A 23,677-nucleotide genomic window follows, 5' to 3' on the forward strand; every position below is an offset into this window, starting at 1 on the left:
CTGCTCTCATTATAGATTAACATTAACGAAACCTCTTTAGTTCCATTGGAAAATGTTCTATTCACAAATTCGCTGAACATTGCAAAGTTCACGCGGCAGCCTTTCAAAGTAAGAAGCAATGATTTCTCTTGTACCATCGCACACTATGATGCGTGCACCCTTGCAGTGGCTCCCCGTCGCCCGGGTCTGGGATGTCAATCAGCTGCACGGCCACCCCCCCCTAGGGCTGTCAGTCGCACGGCGGCTCCTTTCCGAAGGTGGGATGTCAATCAGCTGTTGGCACCGCCCCAAACCGCCCCTTATCCTCAAGCCCCGCCCCAGACCTGTTGACGACGACCACGCCCCTTCGTTACGTCCCCCCCACTGTAGCCGCGCCCCTTCAGATGGCCCCGCCCCTAGCTTTACCTCCCCCTTAAGTCCCCGCCCCCCGATTCTCAGAATTCGGATTCAATGTATCCATTTCAGTCTCAACGTCACTGTTGGTCCAGCCACGTGATGAGCTCAACCATCCACCTGTGTTAGTTCGGGGGAATATCGCAAAACAGGAGACTCCTGAGCACCATTAGTAAACCCTGAAACCGGCGGTGGTCTCCGGGAGTAATTATTGTATGCTTGTTACACCACTTAACGTGGAATTCACGACTTGTACTGGCGCCATGGTGTACATTGTGTCCCGGCAAATCTATGTACACCCCTCCCCGTCCTCGAATGGTTGGGCCCACAGCTCAAATTCGCGGAATTGCCGGGCGCCGATTCTAAGAAGCGGCGGCGGTTCCTGGAAGGAGCGGCCCGGGTTTCCAGGAACAGGTGACTGGCCGAAGGCTGGGAGAGGCAGGGCCGGATCCGGGGAGAGGGACTGAGAAAAGGACAGGGGCAAGGGGATCTAGGATTGGAACAGTGCGGAACCCACTCTCCATCTCTCACTTCCCCGGGTTGTAGCCATCAGTTTCCCCGGCCCCCTGGTGCCAGTGTCTTCCGCTCCCCAGCCCCGGCCTCTCACGCTCTCAGTTGTAGAGTCTATCCCTGCCTCTATGTCTGTTTGTGTCCATTCCTCCCTGCGTCTCCGGACAGGAGAGTCACTCTCTCCCTGACTTATTTTTCCGGCAGGGCTCCCGCATACTCGCCTCTCCTTTCTTTCCCCCGCCGCCCGTCTGTCTGTCCCAGCCCCTGGTTCCCGTACAGAGTCTGTCTCTCCTCCAGCTTCTCCCGCTGGCCCTTTCCGAGTCTCCCTATCCCGGTCTCTGTCTGTCCCTCCATCACCCACAGGAGTTGCCCCCAGTGTCCGTGTCCCCTTTCTATTCTCCAGCCTCTGGTTGTGCAGCCCCCTTGAGCCGTGAGCGGACTCGGCTGTCACTGACAGCCTCGAATCTGTTTGTTGTGATCGCTTTCCCTCTTCTGTCTGGGGATCTGTTGAACTTGACCCCGGGAGTCGAAGCATGGGCGAGGGTGACCGCTCTCGGTCCTGGGGTGCCGCGATCAGGAATATTCAAAGCACAAACCCCTCACAACCGGTGCCAGGTCCGGGCTTACCCAGGAGAGGTGAAGCGTTGGTTCCTGAGCTCCGGGATCGGGGCTCACACGGAACCGAATGGCTTCCCTATATACTTGGCGGAATCCGTTCCCCGGCGGCGGATTCTCGGAGAGTCTGGCGGTCTCGTTCCTTGTGTGGTTTTGGGGGTCGGATTCCCGGGATGTGGGGGAAGTGTTGGGGTTCGCGATCGGGCGGGGGGGAATGCAGAAGTCCACGGGATGTGCCCCTTTCTCTGGTCAGGGTATTTGGAGCTAATCTTTCCCCGGGGGAAGGGGAGGCGGCTGGAGGGTCCAGACGTGTTCGCCGCGCGCTCTCTGGCGCCGGAAAGTTTTGGGGACAGAATATCGCGATTATTTTCGGAACACTGGTGTTGACCGAAGCTGCTGCTCCGCCGCTTGGTTCCGCGTGAGCGGCCCCAGCCGCTTGTGTAACATTTGCTCAGCAAATATTGCCAGAGGCAGCCCCGGGGTGTTGGGGGAGAGAGACAGAGCCCGGGCTGGCTGGCTGGCCGGCCGGGGCGGGAGGGGAGAGACACGGGTTCAGGGAGCCTGGACAGGGCCGGGCGTTGGAGGAGCGTCTTGTGTTGGCGGCCGCGGTCCGCTCGGAGATTGCCGGCGGCATCCGCGCACTGTCTCCCGGCTGGTCCCCGATCACTGAGTCGCCCGTTCCCGGGAGGTTTAAACCCAGTGGCAGGGATTGGGATTCTCAGATTGGGATTCTCTTTCGGAATAAACCCCCAAATTGGTCAAACTGTTGCACTCTGGTCCACTTGTGTGCTGTTTGATGGGGGAGAGGGCCGGGAGTGGTGATGAAGGGCAGAGAGGGCTATTCGGGCCATCCTTTCCGTCCTAGCTCCAAAGGAATCGGAGTATCTCGTTAAATCCCGCCTGCATGTCACAGGAGGCAGTTCAGCCCGTCCCCAGCCTGCTTTCCCATTTCGACGCTCAGCTTGGGTACCTCCGTGATTTCGGGAATTTCCCCCACCCTCTTGCCCCGGTTTGAAATGTTCCGCCGTCAAACTGTCGGCGACAGTGACTTGAGAGAATTCCCGTGGGAATATTGAGGCTGCCTTGTTACCCCGGGCTGGTGGTACTCCCCTCCCCTCTCACCCACCAATTCCCCTCCCTTTCTCCCCCATTCTGCCCCTCCACCCTGATCCATGTGACACCCATCCCTTCATCCAGGATCCCTGTGACACCCCCATTCTGTCTCTTGCCCCCTCTCCTTCCCCCATATGTGACCCCCCTCCCTATCTCTCCCCACCCCTCCCTATCTCTCCCCACCCCTCCCTATCTCTCCCCACCCCTCCCTATCTCTCCCCACCCCTCCCTATCTCTCCCCACCCCTCCCTATCTCTCCCCACCCCTCTCGCTCCCTGTGACCCCCCCCCCCCCCCCTATCCTGACCCCCGGGGATCCCTGTGACACCCCACCCTGTCCCATGTGAACTTCCTGATCCCGGAACCATGCCAATGAGAAACGCCATCTCATAGCCCCCCCCCCCCCCCCCCCCCAAAAGGCAATAACCTGGTCCACTCATCACCTCCCGCTGTCCGCGAAATTCCCCGGGGAAGGGGGTGGGGGGTGGGGTAAGAGTCTGGACGGTGTGCCGGGGCGAGGCCTTGAGCGGTTTGGGATCGAGTCCGAGGGAGGGGAGGAACTCGCCCTTTTGGAAACGGGACCAAGTTCACGAAAAGTAACCCCAGACCGCCACCTGCCGGTCCCCGTCGGTACTGCCCTGGAGCCTGGTGGTGGTGGGGACCGAGTGTCTGCGGGGTGGGTGGGTGAAGGGGAGAGTAAGTGGGACAAGGGAAGGCATATACCCAAGGTGTGGTGGCAGCAGAGGAGATCTGGGGAAGGGGGTTGGTTTTGTCTAGTTTGGGGAGTGGAGGGGAAAGAGGTGGAAGATTTTTGAAGCTGATTTGCCCAGGCACTCGTGGTTGTGGCGAGGAGATGAAGGGGAAGGAACCATGTGCCCCCTGCTGTTGCTCAGAGCTCAGAATTTGTCCCTTACCTGGGTTTGTCCCAAAGCTCACTTCTATTTCTGCCCAATGTCCACAAAACGTCAGCTGTAATGACAATCTCGTTTTTGTTTGTAATGCTGTGGAGGGATAAATATTGAGCTTAGGAAGTGGCAAGAACTTGCTGTTTCTTTCAAATATTGGGAGGCCGTCTTTTGCAAGTGTTCAAGTATAACTGGGCCTGGTGTTCAACATCCAGTCTGGAAAAATGACATCACTGCCAGAGCAGGGCATCCCAGGTGGGCACAAACATGGCAGATGGAGTTCCCTACGCAGCAGTGTGAGGTAATGCATTTCAGGAGGGCAGAAGAATAGGCTGGATGTTGAGGTGACATGGACTTTAGGTACCTAAAGGCACTGTCTCTGCAACACAGATCTGGGAGATGGCGTGGACTTGCTGTTAAATTTGGAGTGCTACCTAACTTGTACCTGACCCAGAGGCGAGTGAATTAGTGCTGATCCTTCCACCAACATCTGATGTTTAATGAGCTGCTCGATAACATGAACCATTTTTAACAATGCGATTTGTGTGATTGCTGCCTGACTTTAACCTTCCCAAAATGTCCTGCTGGGTGTTGAGGACGCCCAGGAGCTTTTCCAAAGAGTTGGTTGCAATTTTGCATTGAAAAATTATTGCTCGACTCAGTTTGTGAATTGGAGTGTTTTGAATCTTGCCTGAAACTGTTAGAAGTTGGTGGGGAAAGAAAGGCCAGAAGTGTATGCGGGGACACAAATCTGGTTTTCCCAGACAGGAGTGACTACCTTGGGGTGGATTGGCCCATTCCCAGGTTTGACAATTCTGAAGCAAAGCTTTGCTTCATCAGGGTGATGTTATGAAGCAATATACCCTTGGACCTAAAAATCCAAACACTTGCTCTTCTACATTGTGTGTTTGGGGATCAATTTTTATTTAAGGGCAAGATCAGTTGTTGGATAGCAATCTCTACAGAGTTGAAAGCCCCCTGTACCTTCACTCCAAATTCCCTTAATTTCTAACCTCAGCTCTGCACTCTGCCGCTGTCGTCTTCCCCAGTTGTGTGCAGCTTCCTACAGAGAATAGCTGCAGTAGTTTAAGAAAGCAGCTCATCACCACCTCCTACAGGCCATCTAAGGTTCGGCAATAAATGCTGACCCAGCCAGCGATACCTACTTCCCGTGAAGCACATCTAAAAACAGCTGGTCCTCTCACTCCTCGTGTATATTTGGAGTGTTTCCTGTAGCTGTGGGTGGAGTGATATTTTTAAATCAAACCAATTTTCGGAGTTTAGTTCAAACCTGTCTGGGACATTTTCTTTAGAATCACAAAGTCTGCATGATCTGGTAATGATTATCTGTCACTTCTGTGAGATCAAACCACACAAGGTGGAAAGATAGAATCAGAGGGGGCTCTCTGCAATCCCTAAAACTGAAGATGCCACCTTTCCCCTGTGTTGGAGGTTTACCAGTTCATTTGGAAGGTTTTTCTGTGTCTTTTAATACCTGCAATAAACCCAGCAGGGGAATAGGGTGTTTTGGGGGGGTGGTTGTTGATTGTGATTGGGTTTGGTCCTTGATTTTAGTCCACCAGAGCTCCAGTTATGAAAAGATGAGGGAGATGCACGCATGGCCCTGTGCTCAGTTCATTCTGGCCTTTTTGCATGTGGAACAAAATTGTTTTATTTGCCAGAGTTGGGACTTTGGGCAACTTTGCAGTGGGACTGCTGGCAGCTGAATATCAAATCCATCATTAAGACTGGGCTGGAACCAGTCAGAGTAATAGCCTGACTGAGGGACATCAGTAGCTGATCCTATGTTCAGAGCCCCTGTCACTGCAGTTCAGCTGCATGCAAGACAATATTGTATTGGCAAGGTAACAGTCTCACTGGCTGCAGCCAGTATTGTCAAGTTGGTCCTGACAGTGCCTAATGCTCCATTGTTAACTCTCTTTGAAGAAGATCATTTTAATTCACATACTCTAACCTGTGTAATGATAAAAATGATCTTGTTTAGCTAGGATCGGAGCTGAGGAGTTGGGAATTGGTTTTTCAGTAGTACAACTCCCTCTCCATTGTAGAAACTCTGACCTGGCTGCTGTGGAATTGATGTTTGTTTTGACATTTCTTGCTCTTTGCAAAGTTAGAGATTTGAATTTAAAGGTTGTTGGTTCTTTAAGGATGTCGTACAGAACATAGGCATCTTACTGGCTTTTAATGATGTGACTGAAACCACTTGTGACTCATCTTTGCATTTTCCTTTTCTGTTTTCAGACTTGTCACTGAACTGAACTCTGTAATAGGGCGCTGAATAGGGTAAGTGAAAACTTCAATGAGTCCCAGTTTGTTTCTTAAATTTGAATCTCTGAAAAATATTAGCCCTTGTACAGTTTGCTTGCATTTAGTATTCTTGGACTGATAAAAGTCTGAGGACAATTTCAAACCAGCTGCTGTTTATATGCTATGTACTTAGTATTGATCTTGATCTATGAGGGATGTAGTCTGAATAGAATTGACTAAACAGGATGCAAGTTAGATAATAGCATCAAATAAGTTTCTTTTGGATAAAGTTGTGAAAGAATAGAGTCGGTCATTTAAGTCTGTCAATCTGAGCTTCAATTAACAGCAAAAGTGGAAATCCCATGGCAAATTGGGAGTAAATTATGACTTCAGTGCTGTTTTAGTTTCTCTGGATTGTCTTGATGTGGGTGTAAATGTCTTTATTTGTGTTTCAGGCATGATGGCCTCTGCAGCAGATAGCTGCATCCAATTCACCAGACATGCGGGTGACGTGCTGTTTAACTTGAACAGGCTGCGATCCCGAGACATTCTGACTGATGTCACTATCTTGGTGGATCACCAGCGTTTCCGAGCCCACAAGACAGTGCTCATGGCGTGCAGGTGGGGCCAGTGAAGATTGATTTAACTCAGACTCCTTAAAGTACAAAGCAGGTGTAGGAAAGGAATCGCTGGTGTCCCAGGTCAGAGTTTGACAGTTCTGACTGTGGGTCACACTCTTTCACGAGACAGCACTTTATAGCTGCAAACCCCCAGAGCTGGACTGAGTGGGTAATGGGAGGGGGCACAGTGCTGGTGAGGGATGATGGAGGACGATGGGTGGGAAGCAGATGCGCAGTGTCTTGGGGTTGGAGTAAAGGGATATGCTGACCTATGGGAGCGGTGGATTGCAATATGGTGTTGGAATGGGAGATGGTGGGGCTGTATAGAGAGCTGTCTGAAGTGGATAGGGAAAGAAAGGTGGTGCTGTCCAGTGGGCTGAGGAATTGGGGAGGAAGGGGGGCACACATTTGCTGTGAGGATAGGTGGGGGAGGGGCTCAGACCTGCAGTGGATACACTGTTCTGGTGGTGCAGTAGCCCTGTGCATGGGTTTTATCTCTTCGATGTGATTTTACAACACAGCCTTGTGTTTTCTGAATCTAAAGATTCAAGGGCGCTATTTGAGTTATTTGACTCCTGTATCACTGTCCTGACCAATCTGTATCATTGGCTGAAGTCAGTTGTTTCTAGGATCTCAGTATGTGCCCACTTGCTGCAATGGTAATCGACATTTCTAAAATGTGTTTGGCTGTGGCTGTGCAACACTGAGTTGCCCCAAGATTGTGCAAGATGCGAAAAAAGTTAGACACATCTTCAATACCATGCTGGAAAGTTGCCACAGAGTCACTCAGCCTGGATTCTCTGTGGGTCATTTTGGTTTCCAGTTACAGTAGAAAAGTTGGCACTCTGCCTTGCTTCATGTAGCTCTCCTCCAGCCTGAGGGTCAAATCTAGGTCCTTTTTCTGAAAGGATAAGAACTGACTGATTTACATTGAACCCTGACACCAATCTCTTCCCTGCCTCTACCAACCCATGCCTTCCCTCACCCTTTTTATTTAGAAAAATGTCCTCCAACTCCGTTCCTGTGCATGACGATTCTAACCTTGCACAGCCAGCTAATTTCCTGGTGACCTGTTGTGAAGGAGCTTTCAGGAGACTTAAAGTTACCTACTTGTCTCAAATGTAGTTTTTGTGATTGGTTGATGAGAATTACAATTTAGGGTAACTCTGGCAATGCCAATTTTCTTTCTGCCTGATCACATCCCCAATATTAGATTAAGCAATGTCCATTTGAGCACAAGTTACAAAATGCAACTTTGTGTTATATCAAGCAAGGACTTTGTGGAATCTGGAATGACACCAATGGCCCTCCCATAGTCCTGTGCTGACAAAATGCTGTTTGTTTTCTTTCCAGTGGTCTTTTCTATGCCGTCTTCACTGATCAGCTGAAGTTCAACTTGAATTTGATAAGTTTGGACCCAGATGTTAATGCAGAGGGATTTGGAATTCTTTTAGATTTTATGTATACGTCCCGCCTGCCTCTGAGAGACAGCAGTATCATGGTAGTGATGAATACAGCTATTTACCTGCAAATGGACCATGTGGCCGACACATGTCGTAGATACCTACAGTCCAGGTGAGTCATCTGTCTACTTGTTTGAATATTGTCCAATACTGGCACACCCACACAATGGTGACCTATCAGCAAATAGCAAGCTATTGTGAGCAGGTTGGAGTTTAGCAATTAGGAAATCTTGCTGCAGTTATAGGGATCTGCTGAAAACACTTGAACATTGACAGAATCTGTTTATACCATAGGCCTTTCAACTCATCATATGCCTGCTAACCCTTTGAAAGAATTTGTGTATTGTCCCACACACACCTCTTTTGTTCATGATCCTCATGTTCCTCAATTGCACATCACTGTCCTGATTTGCATTTGAAATTACTTATAGAATGTGATCCCTTTTTATGTCATATGTTCACAATCCCAACATCTTGGCATTCCCCTAATGTTTTGCCAATGGTTTTAAATCTGTTTTGAACCTGAAGCAGAGGTCCAGTTTGCATCTTAAACTTGCTTTGCTATTCAATAAGATCGTGTCTGATGTGTTTGTTGAATTCTACATTCCCATCTACCCCAAACCTTTGATTTCCTCTGCCTGTCAACAATCTGTCTACTTGTACCTTAAATATTTAATCCTACCTCCATTGCCTTCCAAGGTGGAGAGCACTAAAGTCTCTCAGCTACCTGAAGAGAAACAATTCCACTTCTGTCTGTCCTAAAGGACAATCCTTATTTTAAACACACTGCCCCTAGATCTGGACTGACCCATTGGAGGAAACCTCTTTTCCATGTCCACCTTGTCAAGACCAGGATCTTGTGCATTTTAATCAAGTCTCTCCTCACTTCTCTAAACCCCAGTGGAAACAAGTCCAGCCTGTCCATCCTAACATCATAAGATAACCTATTCATTTCAGGTATTAATCTAGTAAATCTCGTCTGTATGTTTATGTCCTTTCTTAAACAGAGACCAAAACTGCAATGTGGTCCCACCAATGCCACTCTCCAGTGACATCCTTTTCTATGTTCAATTGCTAATGGACAGTGACCTAATGTTATTAATTAGCTTACTCCATAACCTAAAGCTCTGTTGGGCCACTGCCTTAAACTTCTCTGTTCCAAGGGGGTGTTGGAATTGGATGCATTTGGGGCAGAAGTAAATACTTGCCTCGAAGGGGCTGCAGTGAAGGTTCACAAGATTTATTCCTGGAACAAACGATGATGAGACTGTGCAGGTTGGGCCTGTATGCTGGAGTTTAACAAAACGAAAGGTGATTGCACTAATTCCGGTGGCTTGATACTGAGTAGTTGTTTCCCCTGGCTACAGAACCTAAAACTAAGTTCATAGTCTGAGTAAAGGGTAGGCTGTTTAGGATTGAGCCAGAAGATTTCTTCACTTGTGAATCCTGGAGGGTCCTCAGCTGCAGGCTGTAAATACTAAAGTTAAGTATATTTGAGATTGAGATTGATCAAATTTCTGTCCTGGATGGAATCATAGAGAAGGCAAGCTGAGTTGATACAACATCAGGCCTAATTTTAATCAATGTAAGATTAGGGAATGGAGAGAGGAAGGTTTTGGGGAAGGGGGTGAAAGACTTGGTTGGATGGAGACCTGAGATGTCTAGATGACTGCTTGGAGGAACAAAGATAGCACCAAAGTCTGTTGGACCGATGAGTTTTGCCTGTAATAGTTGCCATTTTGTCAAATTGTTATAATCTTGATTTGTTTCCCAACAGTGAAGATATTTGTTCTACAATCAGTCCACCTCGACAAGAGTTTCTTCCCAGCAATGCAACGTTACCTCCAGAAACATTAAGCTTTCGAAAATCTGAAGTGACTGAAAACCTGCTTCGAGATGCATCAGTCCCTGATGGGAGGGCTTTGGGCTCCAGTGTCTACAATGTAATGACTCCCTCTCCACATCCATACTCTTTGTACAGCCATATCCCTGTTCACAGTTACTCTGCAAATCCTTACTTGATTAATGAGTTCAGAGATTGTCACGTCCCTTTATCTGAAGTTCCCAAGCTCAGGAGATACCAGGGTAACTGTGTACAGCATAATAGTGACACGGGTTTCACCAAGTACAACAGCAGGTCTGTCGCTGATGTTGCATCCAATGTTTGCCATGCAACTGTTTTCTCTCCCAGAGAGATCTGTAGGGAAAGTGATGCTAAAATGGATTTGCACTATAATCAAACTCCTAGCTCCAAAATGGCCTTGCAATCCGCTGCCAATAATGTGGCGAATTACCCTTCATCACTGAATGTTAACAGGAGGGTTGAAGAAAGCAATATTCCAAAAGAGGATAGGAGAGGACTCTTGGAATCCAGTAATCTGCCCGTTAATCATAAAGGCCCCTTGATTGGGCCTCGGAGCCCTCTGAAATCTGACTGCCATCCCAATTCCCCAACAGAATCGAGCAGCAGCAGGAATGCATTCAGGAGTCAGTGTTCTGAATCTCCCACCGCCAAGAGCCCCATCGACCCCAAAGCCTGTAACTGGAAAAAGTACAAATTCATTATCCTGAACTCATTGAACCAGAGCGCCAAAACTGAAAATGGCAGCCAGCTGGAACCCGAGAACAGCTCTCCTCCAACTTTCTCCGCCTCGCCTGCTCCTTTCCGTCAGTCTTCTGATGTTGAAACCCTGGGGAGCCAAACGCCAGCCAAGATGGATGTTGCTGGAGATGAGCTGCATGTCACTCAGGCCAGCAAACTCAACAGCATCGTCAACAGGTACATCTAACTTCAATCTTACAGCCCAAAAAGGGGGTGTTTGATAGATTGTCATTGCAGACTCCTGAGAAGAGCTGTCTACATGCCTCTCATACTGTATCCCCTCGCATCACCCCCTCCCACACAAAGACAACCAATCTGATGGTAAACTGTACTTAAAATAGCAATTAAGCCAAGCCTTTTGTTCTGTTTCTCCTCGTTTACCCCTCACGCTTCTCCTGTGCACCTTGGAGAGTGAGAATTGATAAAAGCAAATTAAACAGTAGTGGGAATCTTTGTATTATGACCTGATTTGCAAAGGGTCTCATGCTGATCTTTTCTGACTCAGGTCATCAGATGAGTCTTCACTGGATAACCAGCAACCATCTCCTTTGGACACCTTTCCACGTAAATGTAGCTCATGTGAGTCACCAACTAACCAACACCCTGAGCTGTGCCGCCACACACCTGTGTCTCACCTGGCAGAAGAACTAACTGAGACGCAGTCTGAACTCTCGGACTCCAGCTCAGGTGAGGCTGGGGGTTGCAGCATTTGCGATATTTATTTTGCAGGAGGCTCTTGCGTGCTGATTTGAATATGTGCAGACTGGAGAAGCGAGAGATTTAGAGCTTATTGTGCAGGGCTAAACTTGATGCGAGTTCAAATCCTCAAAAGTCAAACTATGAATTTAATAAACTTGGATTGCCTACAGGAAAGGTAAAGCTGAGCAGCTATGTTTATAAAAAATAAAATGTAGGGGGCTCCCTGTCATTCTAGTCTTAATTTGACTTGATTTCCTTTGGACACTGAGAAATAAAAAGGCCCTTTTAAACTTAAAGGTGAAGCACTTTCTCTAAAGGCAGTGAAGGCTGGGTTAAGATTAGAAATTGGGTTACATACAACTTGTCTTTTAAAACCATCTCATTCCAAAGTTGGGGTGAGAAAACAATTTACAGTTTATCCCTTGGTATTTTGCTCAAATTCCATTTGTCCACTCATTGTGCTGCTGAGTGAGATCCACATTGTGGGAGTTGAATGTGTGGGGAGAAAGTCAAAGCATTGCGAAGAGGAAGTGGCATTTGATTAATCTAGAATTCTGTTAACTTATTATTTTCAGAATTTGTTCAGTCTGAACTACCCTGTATTTATTTTTCCTGTAACTGATTTTTATCTATAAACAGCAACTCTCATAATTAGCTTGCTTTTACACAAACCTGTTCTGCAGTTCTTCAACCATCAGTATAAAATTTTCCTTTTATTGCATCTGGGTGTTGCACATGCTCTGTGGCTCTGAAGAACATAGAGTAGGAGAGCCCTTACCACCTGGTCTCAGCACAGTTTACATTTTTGCTTGGTGTGCTGGGAACTTTGTGAACCTGACTCTGAAAGTGAGGATAGGTTCAGGGGGAAGTTGGGTAGGTGCTTTCCCTCCTATTGTTTCAGTTGATTTGTGTTCAAGATCAGCGTTCTTTAGCTCCCATATTGAGAGTCATACTATACAGAAGCAGACCCTTTGATCCAACCCGTCCATGCTGACCAAGCTTTCCAAACTAAACTAGTCCAATTTGCCTGCGTTTGGCCCATGCCCTTCTAAACTTTTCCTATTCATGTACCTGTCCAAATGTCTTTTAAATGTTGTAATTGTATCTGCATCTGCACTTCCTCTGACAGTTCATTCCACAAATGAACCATTCTCTGTGGAAAACGTTAACCCTTAGGTATCTTTTTAAATATATTTTTCTCTCTCCTTAAAAATATATTGAGTTTTGAACTCCCCAACACTAGGGAAAAGACCTTTTTTATTTGCTGCTATGCACTGTCTATGCTCCTGACCTCTGTTCACATAAAACTTGTACTTTGAATCTGTGCTTGAAAATAAATGAGGTAAGGCATATCTCTCCATCTCCCAGCCTCGTACTCTCCAATGCTGCATCCTGTTGGATTTTGGGGGGGGGGGGGGGGGGTGGGGGGTGATGGGGTGTTGTCCAGTATCTCAGTATATCAAATTTTCTTTTTCCAAGTTTCACTCAGCCCTGGACTAATCCTGAGGTGTTTGTTTTGTTCAGAGAATGGATCGTTCTTCTGCAGTGAGTGTGACTGTAAATTCTCTGACGATGCTACACTCAAGAGACACATGGTCCAGTCACACAGCGACAAGCCCTACAAATGTGACCGGTGTCAAGCTGCATTCCGTTACAAAGGGAACCTGGCGAGCCACAAAACTGTGCACACAGGTAGGCAGATGGTGAGGTTGGTCAGGTAACCTGGGTGAGAAGGGGGAGGCCGGCAGATGGGGTGAGGAGGTTTTTGAGTCACCATTATCACCTCTAACACCCTACTCTGCTTCTGCTTCATATAGGGGAGAAGCCATATCGCTGCAATATCTGTGGAGCTCAGTTTAATCGTCCAGCAAACCTGAAGACTCACACACGCATCCATTCTGGGGAGAAACCGTACAAGTGCGAGACCTGTGGAGCACGGTTTGTCCAGGTCTGTATCCACTTTCGCTTTGCAACATCCATCCAATAATTTGTACCCAGTGACTCCTTCCCCATAACTAGTCAAAATGTTTCACTTGCACATATTTCCCCCTTTGAATGTTCTATTGAAATCTGTTTCCACCACCGGTTCGGATGCCAACTTGTATATTTAAAACCAAAATAGTGCTGGAGAAACACTGCAGTATCTGATAGAAAAACAGTTCACGATTGAGTCCAGCGTCCTCTTTCTGATGAGGGGTGACTGGAGTTGGAAATGTTAATTGTTTTTTGCTTGCAAGAGATGCTGCCAGACCTGCTGTTTTTCCTCTAGTAGTCTGTACATATGTCCCTTTTGTTATTGCCAGTGATCTTGTATCTGTCTTCTCTGGCCATTATTCCCCTCACCTCAAAATTGTCCCTCTTTGACTGTTCTTAAATTACCTTGACTATTCATGGGTGTCCACAATGCTGAACCTTCTCAACTGAGTGAGCCCAGCTTCTCCAAATCGCCTCCATTTACTGAAGTTCCTCACCTCCAGGACTGTCCTGTAAATGTCCTCTGAACATTGCCATCCTCCTTTTTAAAGTTTGGTGCCTAGCATAGGCCTGATGTTCTGGTTGAGGCTGATTTTAGGAAGATTTAATGGAAGGTGCTAGTGCTTTTTGTACACTCCTACTTTTCACCGTGTAGATGTGTGAAGGCCAGATCTTCAGCTGAAACTTCTGCTTTTGAATTGGAAACAGAACCTGGAGTGTGCAGCAGAGAGTCTTAAGTTTGGTTGAATCAGGAGGATCTTCAGTCTGTTGTACCTGGTGCTGATTCTTTGGAATAGCTGTCTAGTCAGTCCAACTCTCCATTATCCTGTACCTTTCTGGCCCTGAACTATTTGAGGAAATCGCTGCGAGAAGATAATTGAATTAGAAGCCCACAGTACAGAAGAGGCTCTTTGGCCCATTGAGTCTGCAGTGACACAGAAAATTTCTCTCCATTTGCATAACATTCACTTTCTAGCACTTGGCTCATAGTTTTGAATATTCATGGTATTTCAAATGCTCATCCAAGTACTTTATTAAACAGTTGAGGTATCCTGCCTCAACTACACTCCCAGACAATGCATTCCAGATTCCTACCACTCCGGGTCAAAAAAAAGGTATTCCCCATATCCCCTCTTAAACCACCAACCTTTCATTCGTGAGCTTATATCCTCATTTTACTGACTTTTCAACTAAGAGGGACAGCTGCTTCCTATTCACCCTTTTCATGCCCTCATAACCTTATGCCTCACATGGGTTCCCTCTGTCTTCTCTGCTCAAAAAAAGACACCTGAACATATCCAGCCTCTTTGTAACTAATCTACTCCCTTCCTGGTAACATCCTGGTGAATCTCCTCCGCACTGGATAAGGTGCAGCTATATCCTTCCTATAGTGCAGTGACCAGAACTGCACAATATTTCAGCAGTAGCCTAACTGAAGACATATACAGCTCCAACGTTTCCTCCCAGCTCTTATAATCTATGCCATGACTAATAAAAAGCAAGTGCCCCATAAGCTTTTCTAAACATCTTATTAACCCGTCCTGCTGCCTGCAGAGGTGTTCTGTGGATGAGCAGCCCTCTGATCTGTGAGCTTCCTAGTGTCCTGCGATTCATTTAATAATCCCTTGTCTTGTTGTTATTTACAAAATGCATCACCCCTCAATTATCAGAGTGAAGTTCCATCGGGCAGTGATCTGCCCTGCTGACCAATCCATTCATATCCTCCTGTAACCTAACTCCTCCTCCCATACTGTCAAGCACCCAGCCAATCTTCCCACCCGCAAGATTTCCTTGTCGTCTTTTTTAATATCACAAACATAAAGGGACCCAGCACTGATCCCTGTGGTGTACCACTGGACACCACTCCTGTTATACAAATAGTCTTCTCTTATCACAAAGTCACAATGTAGATCCCATCTTGCCAAGTTACTGACTCTTAATGTTTTTATCTTTTATCGGTCTCCTTGTCAAAGGCTTTGAAATCCATATAAACTACATTAACGACACTACGCTCATCTACACACCTGGTCTTCAGTTTACAAAATGCAATCAGATTTGTTCGACATCGCCTCTGACAAAGCCTGATCAAACCTTCCCTCTGCAAGAGGGGATTAATTCTGTTCTGAATTTTCTCTAATAGCTTCCCTACCACTGATTGTGAGGCTCCCTGCTCTGTAATTCCCTGGTTTATCTCTACTGTCCTCCTTGAAAAGTGGAACCATATTAGCTGTCCTCCAGTCCTCTGGCAACTCCCCTGAGGCCAGAGAGAAATTAAAAATTTGTCAGAGCCCCTGTAACTTGCCTCCCTGCCTCCCACAACAGCCTGGAATACAGCTTTCTCAGATCTGGTGATTTGTCCACTTGTAAGCTTGCCAAAACCTTCAATATCTTCTAGCTGACAGTCCAACTCCTCAAGAACCCGTTCGTCCCTCTTCCTAAATTCTGATTGGAGGAGTTTGTGGAAAAGACTGAAATTGGGTTGGCAAATTGGGATGAAGTCCTTTTGAGCAAAGGTTGATGGTTTAACCTGTTTGCGACTTGATTTGAGCCTGAGAGAGAGTTTTTTAAAAGCAAATCCTATGCAGCTGAAAGATAAATCTATTTTCTATGGTTTTGTTCGTGAGAGTCTCTACTTTCTAAATGCCTAGGATCAGATAACTGCTGTTTGGTCATTGCAAGGTTTTGCTATCTGGTGCAATATCTAAAGTTATCACAAACTAAATAAAGTTTCAAGCTTAGTGTTTCAAGAAAGCAGAGAATTTGTGTTGGTGGGTACAGAAGCTGATTAAAAAGGGATTCCTGTTCTATCTAGTAATGGGTATTGGCTTTTTGGAAAACTTCTAATTTTGGTTGATTGGTCGTAGAATTGAGGAACTTCGAGGTCAATTCCCGGAATGGCGGGACTATCTTACACTGAAAGATTGGAGCGACTGGTTTTGTATACGCTTGAGTTTAGAAGACTGACAGGGAATCTGATTGAGACGTATAAGATTATTAAAGGATTGGACACTCTGGAGACAGAAAGCATGTTTCTGCTGATTGGTGAGTCCCGAACCAGAGGACACAGTTTAAAAATCAGGGGTAGGTCACTTAGAACAGAGTTGAGCAGAAACTACTTCACCCAGAGACTGGTGGGTGTATGGAATGCTCTGCCCCAGAAGGCTATGGAGGCTAAGTCTCTGGATACTTTCAAGAAAGAGGTAGATAGAGTTCTTAAGGATAGTGGAATCAAGGATTATGGGGATAAGGCAGGAACAGGATACTGATTGAGGATGATCAGCCATGATCATAATGAATGGTGGTGCTGGCTTGAAGGGCAGAATGGCCTACTCCTGTATCTATTGTCTATTGTCTATAAATGTGGGGAGACTGGAGAGGCTGCTGGAGTTCAGTGTAGGAAGAGCAACAGTTTCCAGTGATAGTGGCTTAATCACCAAGCACACCAATTAGTGAATCTGATTCCTGGACAGTTATGACAGATAAGTTTGCAGGGATGGCTGAACTCAATTCCAAACTTCTCTTTCCAAAGGTAGCACATCTTCGAGCTCATGTACTGATTCACACTGGAGAGAAACCGTATCCATGTGAAATCTGTGGGACTCGCTTTCGCCATCTGCAGACACTCAAGAGTCACCTTCGGATCCACACAGGAGAGAAGCCTTACCATGTAAGTAAACAATGAGGATGCTGGGGCAGAGTTAGGTGGCAATATTGGTTACTTGTCCAGGGATAGTACCTCAAACCCGGAGTTCAAATCCCACTGGAGTAAGTGATCAAACTCAACTCTGAATCTGGGGGCTATCCAAATAGTAATTAAAATGCAGGCAATTCCTTCACTGGATGGAGTCTTGTCATTGACTCCAGAATCCAAGCTTGGGTAGACAATCTGTCATGCATTTGAAACAATGACTCCCTCATACATGGTGAAAAGGATGGTCGATGTATCACTGACTCCCATTCCAATCTTGAAAGCAACTGCCTGCAGCTTTTTTTGAGCAGAGAGCAGGTGAGAGTCTAATCCCTTCGTCCCTGGATTTCTGGGATATTTGCCCTCAGGATATTATTGGTGGGAATGGAGGTGGTCCCTTCTGCAGTGAAATAGCAAGGGAATTTAAGATGTCAGCAGAAATGTTTTGTGGGATGGTTCTCTCTTGCACATGGGGATGATGAGATGGGAGCTTGCTGCTGCATATATGTCTGGACCTTTGTGCTCACGAATGACAGGATGTCACATGACAAATGAAAGTTGACACTCCGTGGTCTTGAAACTCCCCCATGTTTCTCAGTTACACTGAAGCGTGACTTTGATAATGAGGAATGGCAAGGTTGAAACAGCTGAACAATCACTGGTATCACCGTAGGAAAAAGTGAACAAATAAGGGAAATAATCAATGTCCCAGTCATCTGTTTGGGGGAATCATTGATGGAGAGAGAGGTGATTGTCAGCACATAGGATGGTGCCATAAGGTTTTCTACATCCTGAAAAAAGGCTCTTTTTTTAACACTTCATTGGAAAGACTGCCCCTGTGGGCCAACTCTACTGTCTTTACATAGCCCTCTCAATGTTAAACTAGATTATCAGCTTGGCTTGTGAGTTGGACCTCTGATCTGGGATACAAACCCACTATCTTCCGAGAGGCTAGTTTTCCCTATGGGGTAAAAACAATGACTGCAGATGCTGGAAACCAGATTCTGGATTAGTGGTGCTGGAAGAGCACAGCAGTTCAGGCAGCTCCAAGGATCCTAGTTTTCCCTATGCCCACACTGAAACCTAGACTTTCTCAAAAATCGCCAGACTCTTTTTGAGATCAATGATCAATGAGTATGAACATCTAGAATCTTTCTCATTCGCCAATTATTTCTTTTCTCTGCACAGTGTGAGAAATGTAATCTGCACTTTCGCCATAAGAGCCAGTTACGACTTCACCTGCGACAGAAGCATGGAGCCATCACCAACACGAAGGCCCAGTACCGTCAGCCTGTGGAGACACAATCTGATCTCTGTCAAGCTCGCTGAGTGCTCTCAAACTTGGAACATTTGAGGAAAATTGACTTTGTTGAGGTGGTGGAATTTCTTTGAATTGTTAAGGGTTTTCATTGTCTCCATGTGGCAAACTTTACAACAGGTGTCATCGGATAAAACTCTAACGGGTTTCTTAAGCTTGTGAAAAGAAGTGCTTGCAATTATTCTGGTTAATAGATATTGGAGTGTTTAGCTTTTAAAAGATGCCTCTCTACTCTAATATAAAGAAATGTATGAATATATATATTTTTCCTGTGCAAAGCACAGCAGAGTTGTATTATTATATACGAGTGGGAAGGGTCGATATTTTTAACCAAAGTTTTAGCTATGGCAGTTACAGAATGATGCTTCAGACAGATTGTCTGCAGGCAGAGCACAGTCTGAACATCTTATTGCTTAAAGCACTTAAGATATTTTGTCTATTGTGAAAATTATATATGTGCTTTTGAAGTATTCTTTACAGTGGTTTCCAAAAAGTAAGGTTTACATTTGTCCAAATGCTGTATTCATTTTTCATTTGTGGTGTTCTTGTCTTGTTGACCAGAGCAGATCCATTGGTGCCTTCTACGTGCTAAAGCTGATTGTCCCAAAGGCCCTGATACTCCGACTTTTTGCACCTCCCTCATTCCTTTCCTTCCCTACCCCTTCTGTACTCCTCTCTCTTCTCCTGGATCCCTCAGTGCTCTGGGGTCACAGAGCTCCGCTGTGAGCTTCCAACACAATGTTGGCTTAAAAACAGGGCAATGATTTGAGAATTTTTATCACATACTGTACAATATAGCTGTAAGGATGTAATAAAGATATATCGCACTGTCCCAGGTTCATTGTCTGCTTCTGTTTAGGTATGCATTTCCCCTTCCCTGCACAAGCTTTGGTTGCTCCCTATCAATTGGAGTGTCGTTTTGGGAAGGAAGCTTGCTTTTTATAAAGTCTGTGTCTACATATGACCCCAGATCCAATCCAGAACTTGATGCAGTGCTGCAGGAGTCTTTATAAAGGTACAACAAAATTGCTCAACACCTCTCCTTCAAGAAACACAAGATTCAATGTTTGGTGCAGGCCATAGTTTGGACGTAGTCTCCTATTGATCTACAGTTCACTATAGCCAGGAACAGCTTTCAGCAATTTATTGTTTTGGAGCAGTTAACAATCCAATCTAGAAAGATGTTGTCTTTAAATTGGATAGACTCTGAGAAAGAGTCAAGTTTGGCTCACTGTGCGCCAGCGAGTGAAGTTTAGCTTGACTTCTCAGGAGTGTATTAGGTTAGATAATCAGAGGTAGGATTTGGTGTCTGTAGAGGAACTACAAATATTAATTTGCAGAAATAGATTCCTTTAACCTGCTGTCATTGGTAACATCAAGACTGATTGATCCATATCCTTACCTGCTCCAGATAATCAGTCACCCCCTTGTTTGCCATTAGATATTTGCTAGTTTAGAAGGATGAGGGGGAATCAGGTTGAAAATACGATTCTAAAAGGCTGCCTGACTGGGTGAAAGGTGGATGTTTTACACCTGCATGGAGAATCCAGAACCAGGAGCAGACTCCGATGCAGGACAATACATTTAGGACTGAGAAGGGGAAACGTCTTCAGACAGGCCAGTGAGCCTGTGGAATTCTCTACCACAGAAGGCTGAGTAGCTGAATATTCTCAGTTGTTGATTTTAAAGGCATCGAGGGCTGTAAGGAGTATGGTGCTGAGACAGAATCAGCCATGATCATGTGGCATCAGAGCAGGCTGAAAAGGGCAGAATGGACCACTATTCCTGTTTGATGTGTTGGTGGAAAAGCGCAGCGGGTCAGGCAGCATCAAAGGAGCAGGAGAATCTGGCTTATGCCCGAAACGTCGATTCTCCTGCTCCTTTGATGCTGCCTGATCTGCGCTTTTCCAACAACACATTTTTCAGCTCTGATCTCCAGCATCTGCAGTCCTCACTTTCTCCCACTATTCCTATTTGTCATCTTCTGAAGGCAGAGCAAGAGATTTCACCTATTTGTTTTAAAAAAAAAAAGTCACTGATTGAAAACTGACTTCCTTGATCTGGATTCTCAGGAGGAAATGTCCTCTCTGCATCTACCCTGTCAAGATCCCTGTGGATCTTCATCGTTTCAATCAAAAGGGAAGAGTAGTTGAGAGAGGGAATGCCAAACCTGAGTAGCTGAGCCAGAGCCACCACGTGCTGGAAAGCTGCTTGAGACCTGTGTAACTTGAGGGTTGCTGAAAGTTCTAACAATCAGTGGGTATGTTAGATTACTGCATACTTGTACTGGTGCATAGGCTGAAATTACTCTAGGCTGGTGGCAAGGAAAGATCCAGCAGTGTTCTTGTTGCTAACCAAACTTATGGAACAGTGGCTCAAATGTGATGCCTCCCCGGTTGATCAGCTTAATGGTGTCGATATTGCCATTTGCTGAGTAACCTAAAGAGAAATGGTACTTGATTGCTGCTCACTGGATGTCAGGAAGCTTGTGTGAAAATATATAAGGGGTCTCATTCAAAGCTTATCCCTGTCCTCCGTTCACACTACCAGAAGCCCTGCACTAACTCACTGAGGCACCAAAAGACTTGGGAGTGAAAGTAAGGCCATTCAGTCCATCAAGTCCACTCTGCTATTTAATCGTGGCTGATGGGCATTTCAACTCCACTTACCTGCACTCGCCCTGTAGTCCTTCATTCCTTGTGAGATGAAGAATTTATCAACCTCTGCCTTGAAGACATTTAATGTCCCAGCCTCCACTGCACTCTGCGGCAATGAATTCCACAGGCCCACCACTCTGGCTTAAGAAATGTTTCCTCATTTCTGTTCCAAATTGATTTGCTCTAATTCTAAAGCTATGCCTACTGGTCATTGTCTCCTTGCCTAATGGAAACAATGTCCACTCTTTCTAAGCCGTGCGTTATCTTCTAAGTTTCTATTAGATCTCCCCATAACCTTCTAAACTTGAATGAATGCAATTCCAGGATCCTCAGCTGTTCTCGTATGTTATGCCTACCATCCCAGGCATCATCTTTGTGTAACTCTGCTGGACATGCTCCAATACCAGTATGTCCTTCCTGAGGTGTGGGGCCCAAAATTGGACACAGTATTCTAAATGGGACCTACCTAGATATTTATAAAGTCTCTGAAGCATGTTGCTGCTTTTACATTCCAACTCTTGAGATAAATGACAACATTTGCTTTCTTAATCATGGACTCAACCTGCAAGTTAACCTTTAGAGAATCCTGGACGAGCACTCTCAGGTCCCTTTGTACTTTATGAATTTTCTCACTGTTTAGAAAATAGTCCGTGCCTGTATTATTTTTTCCAAAGTACAAGACTTTGCATTTGCTCATGTTGAATTTCATCAGCCATTTCCTGGACCACTCTCCTAAACTGTCTAAATCTTTCTGCAGCCTCCCCACCTCCTCAGAACTACCTGCTTATCTACCTAACTTCATATCATCGGCAAACTTCACCAGAATACCCCCAGTTCTTTCATCCAGATCATTAATCTGTAAAGTGAACAGCTGCGGCACCAACACTGAACCTGTGGGACACCACTTGTCACTAGCTGCCATTCTGAGAAAGAGACGTTTATCCCACCTCTCTGCCTTCTGTCAGACAGCCAATCCTCAATCCATGCCAGTAGCTCAGCTTACTCAGCAGCCTCCAGTGACACACCTTATCGAAGGCCTTTTGGAAGTCTAGATAGATAACATCCACAGGGTTTCCCTGGTCTAACCTACTTGTTACCTCTTCAAAGAATTTTAACAGGTTTTTTCAGGCATGACTTCCCCTTACTAAATCCATGCTGACTTGTTCTAATCCAACCCTAACACTTACAAGAGCTTAGAAATCTCATCCTTAATGATGGATTCTAGAATTTTACCAACAACGGAAGTTAGGCTAATCGGCCTAAAGTTTTCCATCTTTTGTCTTGATCCTTTCTTGAACAAAGAGGTTACACAGCAATTTTCCAATCATCTGGGACTTTTCCTGACTTCAGTGACTTTTGAAAGATCACAACCAATGCTTCTGCTATTTCCTCAGCCACCTCCCTTAGAACTCTAGGATGTAGTCCAGTGGGGCCAGGAGGTTTATCAATATTTAGACCTTTTAGCTTTTGTAATGGCTACCATACTCAACTCTGCCCCCTGACTTTCCTTAATTGTTGGGGTGTTACTGATGTCTTCCACTGTGAAGACTGACACAAAGTACTTATTAAGTTCTTCAGCTATTTCCTTATCTCCCATCACTAGCCTTCCTGCATCAATTTGGAGCGGCCCAATATATACTTTTGCCTCTCATTTGTTTTGTATGTATTGAAAGAAACTTTTACTATAATTTCTAATATTACTGGCTAGCCTACCTTTATATTTGTTTCTCTCCTTCCTTATTTCTCTCTTTATTAGCTTCTGTTTGTTTTTGTAGTCTTCCCAACCTTCTGATTTCCCAGTGTTCTTGGCCACTTTATAGGCTCTCTCTTTTTCTTTGATACATTTCTTGACTTCCTTTGTCAGCCATAGCTGTTTAACCCCCTCCACCACACACACACACACACACACACACACCCCACTGGATAATCTTTCTTTTGTTTGGGATGAACTCTGTACTGTGTCCTCAATTACACTCAGAAACTTCTGCCATTGTTGCTCTTCTGCCTTCCCCGCTAGGCTCTACTTCCAGTCAATTTTCTTCAGATCCCCTCTCATGGTCCTGTAATTACCTTTATTTAACTGTAACACCATTACATCCGATTTTCTCTCCTTCAAACTGCTGGCTGAACTCTACCATATTATGATCACTGCCTCCTAAGCGCTCCCTTACTTTAAGAACTTTCATAACGTCTGGCTCATGACATAGCAGTAAGTCCACAATAGCCTGCTCCCATGTGGGCTTCCTCACAAGTTGTTCCAAGAAGCCATCCTGTAAGCATTCCATGAATTCCCTTTCTTTGGATCCACCGGTAACATGATTCACCCAGTTCACCTGCATAATGAAGTCCCCCATGATCACCGTGATCTTGCTTTTCTGACATGCCCTAACTATTTCCTGGTACGTCTTGCACCTCTGGTCCTGACCACTGTTAGGAGCTTTGTACATAACTCCCATTATGGTTTTTTTCTGTCTTTTGTGGTTCTTCAACTCCACCCACACAGACTCACATCATCTGATCCATGTCATTCAGTGCCATAGATTTAAATATATTCTTAACTAACAAAGCAATTCCACCCGCTCTGCCCACCTCCCTGTCTTTTCGATAAGTTGTAAATCCTCGGATGTTTAACTGCCAGTCGTGAACCCCCTACAACCATGTCTCTGTGGTGCCTACCACATCATAATCATTCAAGATGATTTGTGCCGTTAATCATCTACTTTGTTACGAATACTATGAGCATTCAGGTAAAGTACCATAATGCTAACTTTCTTATCATTATTAGAATAAGATATCCTAAGTTATCCTTCCTTCCTTGTTGCATTCCTAGTCTACCTCCTAGCTTAAACCCAC

The 23,677-nt window shown here is 45.6% G+C and overlaps 1 protein-coding gene across 3 annotated transcripts; it reads left to right on the forward strand.

The window, feature by feature from the left end:
* Positions 1–571: 571 nt before the first annotated feature.
* Positions 572–18,997, forward strand: LOC122547380 (B-cell lymphoma 6 protein homolog). 3 transcript variants are annotated; one of them, XM_087993435.1, is made up of 10 exons: positions 572–807; positions 5,798–5,839; positions 6,259–6,424; positions 7,777–7,998; positions 9,664–10,665; positions 10,994–11,175; positions 12,712–12,879; positions 13,005–13,135; positions 16,691–16,828; positions 18,038–18,997. In XM_087993435.1, the coding sequence occupies exons 3-10, from the start codon at positions 6,261–6,263 to the stop codon at positions 18,176–18,178; spliced, it is 2,148 nt and encodes a 715-aa protein (XP_087849561.1). In that variant the 5' UTR covers positions 572–807; positions 5,798–5,839; positions 6,259–6,260; the 3' UTR covers positions 18,179–18,997. The 3 variants fall into 3 exon arrangements, with proteins under 3 accessions (XP_087849561.1, XP_087849559.1, XP_087849560.1); XM_087993433.1 differs by lacking the exon at positions 572–807 and adding an exon at positions 3,413–3,991; XM_087993434.1 differs by lacking the exon at positions 572–807 and adding an exon at positions 3,413–3,836.
* The last annotated feature ends 4,680 nt before the right edge of the window (positions 18,998–23,677 follow it).

Source organism: Chiloscyllium plagiosum, unplaced genomic scaffold (genome assembly GCF_037043375.1).
Source record: "Chiloscyllium plagiosum isolate Xiang-an unplaced genomic scaffold, Cpla_swu_hap1 HiC_scaffold_13, whole genome shotgun sequence".
Classification (NCBI taxonomy): domain Eukaryota; kingdom Metazoa; phylum Chordata; class Chondrichthyes; order Orectolobiformes; family Hemiscylliidae; genus Chiloscyllium; species Chiloscyllium plagiosum.

Bases quoted from the DNA above. Each gene is read 5' to 3' on its own strand.
- LOC122547380 (XM_087993435.1), top strand. From the start codon at position 6,261: ATGATGGCCTCTGCAGCAGATAGCTGCATCCAATTCACCAGACATGCG. The intron at 12,880-13,004 runs GTAGGCAGATGG...TGCTTCATATAG, and splicing joins CCACAAAACTGTGCACACAG to GGGAGAAGCCATATCGCTGC. The intron at 13,136-16,690 runs GTCTGTATCCAC...CTCTTTCCAAAG, and splicing joins GTGGAGCACGGTTTGTCCAG to GTAGCACATCTTCGAGCTCA.